This window comes from Bison bison, unplaced genomic scaffold (assembly GCF_000754665.1).
Source record: "Bison bison bison isolate TAMUID 2011002044 unplaced genomic scaffold, Bison_UMD1.0 scf7180017864464, whole genome shotgun sequence".
NCBI lineage: Eukaryota > Metazoa > Chordata > Mammalia > Artiodactyla > Bovidae > Bison > Bison bison.
This window is the reverse complement of record NW_011495025.1, coordinates 680,340-689,489: the sequence shown is the minus strand read 5'-3', so window position 1 is coordinate 689,489 and position 9,150 is coordinate 680,340. Positions and strand designations below refer to the sequence as shown.

The window sequence follows — 9,150 nt, the reverse complement described above, 5'->3', positions numbered from 1 at the left end:
AAAGCAGCTTTAGCATCATTCCTTCCAAAGAAATCCCAGGGCTGATCTCCTTCAGAATGGACTGGTTGGATCTCCTTGCAGTCCAAGAGACTCTCAAGTCTTCTCCAACACCACAGTTCAAAAGCATCAATTCTTCAGCGCTCAGCCTTCTTCACAGTCCAACTCTCACATCCATACATGACCACAGGAAAAACCATAGCCTTGATTAGATGGACCTTTGTTGGCAAAGTAATGTCTCTGCTTTTGAATATGCTTTCTAGGTTGGTCATAACTTTCCTTCCAAGGAGTAAGCATCTTTTAATTTCATGGCTGCAATCACCATCTGCAGTGATTTTGGAGCCCCTAAAAATAAAGTCTGACAGTTTCCACTGTTTCCCCATCTATTTCCCATGAAGTGATGGGACCGAATGCCATGATCTTCATTTTCTGAATGTTGAGCTTTAAGCCAAGTTTTTCACTCTCCACTTTCATCAAGAGGCTTTTTAGTTCCTCTTTACTTTCTGCCATATTTAGATATATGCATACACATTTTTTTTCACCAATACACTATGATCTTGCCAAGTGGAAACCTTCGGAAAGTTATAATCGAGATTGATTGCCAGAAACTACTGAGCAGAAAGTGGCCAGTCATATCCAGGGAGGGTTTCTGATGAATCCTAACGTGGCTTTCTCCAGCCCTAACATCACCTTCAGGTTCTAGAAAGCGCAGGCTGGGTATGACTACCTAACCTTGCTCTTGCATTTGTAGATATTGAGTGAATGAGATCTGCTATCATAATCTATATTGACAAGTTTCATTTCTTCCCCCTGTGTAACCAGTTTAAAGCATCACTAAACATTGGGAAATATGTTAGAATGTTAGTTTTGAATATAGTTTTACTTCTACTACTAGAAACAGTAATAAATAAGAAATAAACTGTTCTTTGGAAACAAAATTCTTATTGCTGTACTAGTACCAAGATAATTTATGGCACATTCCAGGAGCAGATGCCCTGTCACTCTGGTACTAGGCTGCACTCTAACTATGGGTAACACACTCATATTCTTGCTTCCTCCTCAATTATTTATCTATACTGTCACATTTTCTTTTAAAAATGGCAGAATTATCTCAATAATTGTAGGATATTCCAGAAAATTCTCCCCTTCAAATAGTCATTTTTACTTTCTTTATTTTACCTCCTTCAAGGAATGAGCAAGCAAAGGAATCTGTTGTTTGTTCTTGTTTCCCCTTGCTGCAGCAGGGGCCCCAATAAAGCTTTGCTTGCAAAAAGAAAAAAAAAATGGTAATTTTTAAATTCATCATTTCATGAAGCAGAAGTGTAGAGCAAAAAGGAATTACCATGGTATCACTCATTTCCATAGAGTAGATTATACACATCAACAATGTAAAACTCAATAAAATGCAGATTAAATTTTGCTGAAAGTTATCATTAAAAACTGGCACAAATATTTAACAAACATGGCCCATATGTATTGTTTGCAACACAATTTTGCACATGATGGAAACTGGTGACCTGCGAGTGTATTCCCAATACCCTTACCCAATGTTAGTGTTGCTTGCAAAGACCCCCAGGAAATCATTAGCAAACTCCAGCTAGAAACGAACCAAAAGGTCAGAGGTATACATAACATGACATTCATGGCCCGTGGTTTTGGAGGGCTGTGGGTATTTGTTCTTGTTCAAAATATGGTATAGTGCTTCAAAGCATCTGCTCCCATTCTCAGAGGTTAGTGAGTTTGAAGCATGCCAGCATCTAATTTTAAACAGTATGCCAAAGACACATATTTGTTCTTAAATGTCAGTCATTAGAGTTGGGTGCCTACACAAATTCAGTGAGTTCCAGTGAAGTGGTAATTGGTTCTCCAAGTTAGAAAGTATGAGTGTCTTATCAGAAACTCACATATAAGGAAATTGACCATCAATTTAGAGACGAATAACCTGGGACAAGTAGATACCGTCTGTAACTTACAGATTGATTTGAAAAGCCTGGAACATTACTGTAAAAGAGAAAGCTGAAAACATATTCAGCTTTGCAGAAGCATGAAATTTACTTTATTTTAATACAAATAGAAAGCTCTCTCTCTTTCTCTCTCTTTCTCTCTCTCTCTCTCTCTCTCTCTCTCTCTCTCACACACACACACACACTTAAAGCAAATCTAACAAAAATAAATAAATATAGAGATAAAAGTCAGCATCTTGAAGTAGAAATATGGTTTTCGGAGTTGGTCAGATCTGCATTTGAATTCTGTCTTTATCCTTCAATGACCGTGCCACACTAAGCTAATCCTTTATTCCCTGTACCTAAGTTTTCTTATCTGTAAAATAGGTGAAATAGTTCTGAACATGAGGCATTGCTGTACGGATAGTGTATGCCAACTGCATGGCATGTATGGAGTAGCAACTCAATAAGTAATGACTGTTACAAATACTAGTTTTTAAGTATACGCCTACCCAAACATGTTGTTTATACAAAATGTAATTATTTTATAAAAATGTTGAAGCCTTGTCACCTAAAAGAACATAAGCTTAAAGCTTGCAACATACTGAAATTTTAAAAAACTATATGATTATATAGCAATATAATTTCATTTTTCTTTGCTTTGATAGCAATTGCTTGATTTTTTTTCTCACAGCAGGGGAAAAAAAAATAGCCTTGCTCTATCACTCGAAACTTTCGCCTTTCCTTTAGTAATGATTTTTGTCTTCTTGTGATCCATGTAGGTTCTACACACTGTTACAGCAATTCTCTTTCTATATTGTATCTTAATGTTAAGAAATAGCAAAAGAAAAAAAGCAATTTGACATTTGTATTTACGTATATTACTTTTTGCTTCCTTTATTTCCACTTGAAAGTATTCAGTACTCTGTCCTGTGTCTCTCTGCTCTCCCAATAATCAAGGTCTCTCCAGGACCTCTCCAAGCAAACAGATATCCCTTATGGCACGGTCCTGGACTCTGCAGTGTATGAGCACGTGCGCATGAAGGGAATGAATCCTTTTGAGAGGGACAGCATGTATTCCCAAATGTGGCGGATGATCAACCGAAGCAACGGATCAGAGAATAACGTTCTGGAGTCCCAAGCAGGCATTCAAAAGGTACTGGCCACAGTTCTGCCATCGTAGTCTCCCATTCTGTCCCTAATATTGGAATTGCTAAACTGAGGTTGATACTTCCTTTTTGTAAGTTTAACTTTGACATAGAATTTTCAATTAAGGCTTTCCAGGTGGCTCAGTGGTAAAGAGTCCACCTGCCAGGAGATATGGGTTTGATCCCTGGGTCGGAAAGATCCCCTGGAGAAGAAAAGGAAGGAGTTTTCAGTTAAATTATGCCTTTTATTGATTTAAGAAGATTTTGAGGTGACTCACCACACCAGTAGAGGGAATTCACAGATTTCTGTGGTATGGCTAAGGATCCTTTTACAACAGAATTTCAAAACTAGAGTATATGAGCTGGTATTTTGTTCAGAACAAGGTCAGGGAGTTATACACATGAAGACTGGAAAAGGCTTTTACAAATCCCATTACAAATATAATTCAGGTTATTCAAGTTTTTCAAACAACTCTGGTTGTTTTCTATACTACATTTGTTTTTAGATGAAAACTTTATCTTATATGATTATGAGAAGTTCTCTGTGAGTAAAAGTTAATCTTGTCCACAAATATGATTTCTATGAATGTCTATTTCTATTTCCAAAAATGAAAATCTTTATTAATAGCTTATTTTTCTAAAATCATCATTTAGAAGTTATTTTTAAAAAAATACAGAGAGCCATCCTTTGTATGAAAAACATGAAATTAGTTTTTATTCTGGGCTGTGGCTTATAAACATGTACATAGAAGTAATTCTTTCTTCCTCAGGCCCCATCAACCTCCATGAGAGAACTGAATGATTTTTGCTTAAAATTATCCCAGTGGCTTTCCCAGTGAAAATCACAAGGGCTGACTTTCAATAAGTAATTGTGGGATGAATGAATGAATAAATATCCAATAACAGCATCAGTGGTGGTATATACTTTCTTCTGTCACCTTTCACGCATGATAATTTGAACTCCAAGTCTGAGTTCCTTGTTTAGAAGGCAAACTTAAAACTACCTTGTTGGAAAATGTTTTGTTGACTGTTAATATTATTCTGCTATGTGGGTATATCAGTCATGTCCAACTCTTTGCACCCCTATGGACTGTAGCCTGTCTGGCTCCTCTGTTCATGGGATTCTCCCAACAAGAATACTGAAGTGGGTTGCCATGCCCTCTTCCAGGGGATCTTCCCGACCCAGGGATCAAATCCGAGTCTCTTATGTCTCCTACATTGGCCGGCAGATTCTTTACCACTAGCACCAGCCGGGAAGCCCACATTCTGTTACAGGTTCTAGGATTATTCTATACCCTTTCATATGTTGTCCTTTACTACTGCTCTTGCTATGGTTCCCTAGTGTCACACTCATAATTTTTTCAGTCACTACACTGATACTATTATTTAAAAACTACTAATGCTGACATAAAGGTCTTTCTGAGTATAAATGATGCCTTTAAATAATGTCCTTGAAATGATGTCCTTGAAATGGTAGTAATGGCTTCTAACTCCTTCACCTTCATTATTGAATCCCAGTTTCCCATGGCTCAGGTACCGATCATGAAAAATGTGTTTCTTTTTGTCCAGAGGCCTGTTGGTTCTTAGAATTTCAACATAGTACCCTCCACTTACTGGGGACATGGGGGAGGCAGGTGAGATTTGGTGGGTGAATGAACTTAGATGTTGTACTGGGGAGAAAGGAGGATAGATTTTAGGATTTACTAGGTACTCACTGGATGTGGATGAATTTAAGCCTCACAATAGTTTTTGAAAGAGTTCTTTTCCTTCATATTGTCTATTGTAAAGAAAGAATTTTGCTTTCTTGAGTATAAATTGAAGTTCAAAATTTATATTTTCATCAATTTTAGATCTAAAGCTCTTCATACTTTCCAAACTCTTTCTATACCATATGCTCCAGAGAAAATTCAATTTCTGATCTCCACAGATACAAATTCCCAATAAAAATATTTTTCAAACATACATATTCACTCCATTCATTCATTCATCCAGTACTTGCTAATTAACAATTATGAATCAGGCGCTGAGGTGGGAACTGGAGGTAAACTCGACCTCAGGGGGATGCCTGGATTCATGAAATATACAGTCTGATGAGACCGATTGAAAAGGAAACTAAAATACATGATCAAACAAAATGATTGAAATTATGATAAATGCTATCGGAAAAACAAATAGGATGCCACTGTAGAAATTTGCTTGAGAAGCGGTGATCAGGTAAGTTTCCTAAGGATATAAGATATTAACTATAATCTGTCTGATCAAGAAATGGTCATGTGGAAGAGAGGATGACAAAGTGTTCAGGCAATGCTTAGCATAGGCTAAGGCCCAGAGATCCATTCAGAAACCAGTTTTAAAACCTACATGAAGTGGACACTGTTGAATGAGAAAAAGTGGAGAATGAGGCTAGTAGGCAGGGGACAGATCATACAGGACCTTGCCCATGGTTAAGAACTTGGATTTTATTTGAATTAAAAAAAAAAAAAGATGCTGCTGAAATAACAGAATGTAATGGTTGATTTTTATTTGTCAAGAAGATCATTATAACTTCCATGTGGGAATTGGGTAAGAATAAAAATAGTGAGACCATAAGAAACTTGTAGCTATCTAAGGTAGCCAGCTAAATTAACACCTTGTTTCTTATATATATATATATATATATATATGAACATGGGAATATTATATATATTTATATATATATATATACACACACACACACACATACACACAAACATACACACAATTACCCGTCATTCTTTGTATTATTATAAACTGGTTACACTTCTGACATCCCAGTATTTCCGAAATAATATAGAAATCTAGAGATAGCATCAGTTGCTACATGGATGCTTTATGTTAATCACTCAGTCATGTCTGACTCTTTGCAACCCCGTGGACTGTAGCCTGCCAGGCTCCACTGTCCATGGAACTTTCCAGGCAAGAATACTGGAGTGGGTTGCCATTCCCTTCTCCAAGGGAACTTCCCAACCCAGAGATTGAACCTGTGTCTCCTGCATTGCAGGCAGATTCTTTATTGTCTGAGTCACCACGGAAGCTTTAGGATATATTTATATATCATCTAAAGTCTTCAGTGTTCTTTAAGAAAACCTCTTCTTTTTTAAGTATGTACATAGAATTTCCTGCATTTTTGAAAAAATTTATGCTGCTTAACTATGTGTATATGTAAAAATAAACTGTAAATATTCACACTCAGAAAATTCCTATTCAAGAGTCTATGAAATAGAAGTGTTTTAGACTCAGCTATTGACTGTTTTGTAGTATGTGCTATGAAATTTAGTTAATTATTTTTAGGCTTTCATATTTATTTTTCTTTTAATACATAACCTTCCATTGCTTTTCAACTTGGGCTTGTGTTTTTTATACTGTTGTTAAATGTAATAATTTTTTTTTTTTTTGTATGAAGAGTGGAAAGAACTCTGGTCTTAGAAAAAAGCTCTCTGGTTTTCATTCTTGTTTCTTCCTGTTCTCAGCTCTATACTTTGGGCAAATTACTTGGTTTCTCTAAGATTTACTCTTCTCATCTTTAAAATTATCACAGTGTGAGAATTAAAAGCCTGGATACAAATTAAAAGCAGGCATACAAATAGGTTTGAATCCAGTTCATTTTTTTAAGTAAAATGTGTAAATGTGACTAGCTACTTAACATTTCTGGGACTCAGAATTGTTATCATGATATTAAGAACTTCTGCCTCTTATGGTTTTGATCATTATTATATATATATATATATATATATACACACACACACATACATATATATATATATACATATGTAGAAGCATCAACAGATAGCATGATTAGAATAATAAACTCTTAAGATGATTCTAAAGTTTACATGAAAGAATGTATATGTGAGTGATTTCTTATTACAAAGCATTATTATTTGGTATTTCCTAAGGTTAACCTATGGAGAAGGCAATGGCACCCCACTCCAGTACTCTTGCCTGGACAATCCCATGGACGGAGGAGCCTGGTGGGCTGCAGTCCATGGGGTCGCTAGAGTCGGACACGACTGAGCGACTTCACTTTCACTTTCATGCATTGGAGAAGGAAATGGCAACCCACTCCAGTGTTCTTGCCTGGAGAATCCCGGGGACGGGGGAGCCTGGTGGGCTGCCGTCTATGGGGTCGCACAGAGTTGGACACGACTGAAGCAACTTAGCAGCAGCAGCAGCAGCAAGGTTAACCTAAAATTATGGCATAATGAAAAAAGGTAATGCAATAAAAGAGGTAGAGAAAAATGTCTATTTCTATTCCCTGATAGTCTGCTGATAAAGACGCTTACAAGTTTAAAACTGCCAATCAAGTCCCCAAGTGTTTATTACACCCCATATATTCAGTTTTCCGATTTAGTAGAGGAGTAGTGAAAAATGTTATTAATTTATAATGGGAAATATCAAAGTGAAATGTGCTTATTGTCTACATTTCTTTCAACCAGTATCAGAGACAGCTGAAAACTGATTAGACAGAGGCTAAGTAGTTATAGTAAAATGTATTTTGGTTCAGTTTTCAAGGTCTTGGCCAGTTTTTATTAAAACACAAAATCAACCAACCAACAAATGATAACCTCTTCACCTGCTATAGCTCGCTGGGAGTTCATAAGTTTGAGAACTGTAACACATGAAATGTTTCTGGTGGATTCTTCCTGGAGTAACCAGTCTTGCACATCTCACACAGAAACTCCCTGTTCTCTGCCATTGATTTCTAATTTGTACAGGCAGAAAAGACCCCCAAGGTCTTACAAGTCAATATTCCACAAAAGGCCAAACTTCCTCTGTAGTATATTTGACAGGAATTCATATATATAGTAACTCCCTACCAGAAAAGCCTGCATCACTGTGAGAACAATCCTCCCAGTCTAATTGCAATTTTAAATGGATCCCATTAATGCCTTAGGTTGTGCTTGTTCCTAACTGTACCTCTAGTCTCGTTGTTTTTCTTACTTGAAGGTAAATTCTGATCCCTTCTAACAGCTTTGGTCTGCTTATACCAAAGATACCTGTAAAAATGAGGGTTAGGTAAACAAGTTCTAATCTGCTGTTCTTCAGAGGCGTTCACCTGTACCACACTAGCCTAATTAAACTCGAACAAATGTGTTTCTGCCTTCCTCTTCTTAGGACTTTTTGCATAAGCAGGAAAAAATGTGATTTGAAAAATATAACTGAGTTTTTTTTTAATGAATTCATCCAATAGTTATTTATTGAGCATATTCTATGAATCAGTCAGTGTTTGGGTCATTGAAATGAACATAAATGAAAAAAAAATACCTTCATGAAGTATACATTCTAGAGGAGAAGGCAAACAATAAACCAGATAACTAAAATATGTTGTATTTCAGGAGTAATAACAGACACTGGAATAAGTATTAATACATAAAGTAAGTGAGGGGTGGAGGTAGAAGAGAAATATACATGTGGATAAAGTTTTTCCAGGCACAGGGTCAGCCAGTGCAAAGGCCCTGAGGTGGGAGTATGCCTGGATGTTCTAAGATTGTGACGGAGGCCAGCATAGCTCCAGAAATGCAGTGCAATATTATTAACTATGGTCACCATGCTGTATATTACATCCCCATGACTTGCTTATTTTATAAGTGGAAGTTTGCACCTTTTTATAATAAAAGGGTATAGCAGAGTCAGGGAATGATCAGCTAGTGAGGCAGGAGAAAAACCAAGAGCAGTTGTTTAGAAGCCAAATGAAAAAAGTATCTCATGGAAGCTCAAATGAACAACTGTCAAATGATGCTCATGGATCAAATATGACGAAGACTAAGAATTAATGATTTATTTGGTTACCAGTAGTCACTGGTAGCCTTGACAGGAACAGATATGGTAGAGTGAAAGGAGCAGGAATTACATACAATTCAACTGGAGAGAAAAAAAAAGAAGAGAGACAGTGGTGGTTATGAGAATAGGCACTTTTTAAAAGTGCTTTCCTAAAAGGAAATAGTGAATAATAGGACGGATTCCTGGAGTGAGATGTGAAGTTCAGGAAATTTTTTTTATGAGAGAAGATATACAGTCTCTGTATATTTATGGGACAATATAAT

At 36.5% G+C, this 9,150-nt stretch overlaps 1 protein-coding gene across 2 annotated transcripts in view; it reads left to right on the top strand.

Annotated features, from left to right (window-relative positions):
- The window catches only part of GRID2 (glutamate receptor, ionotropic, delta 2), a 1,587,604-nt gene that overhangs the window by 1,337,425 nt on the left and 241,029 nt on the right, over positions 1 to 9,150 (top strand). For both annotated transcript variants that reach the window (XM_010860143.1, XM_010860142.1), the window contains one exon: positions 2,901 to 3,096. In XM_010860143.1, coding sequence (XP_010858445.1) covers positions 2,901 to 3,096 — 196 coding nt within the window. The remainder of the gene's footprint in view (positions 1 to 2,900; positions 3,097 to 9,150) is intronic.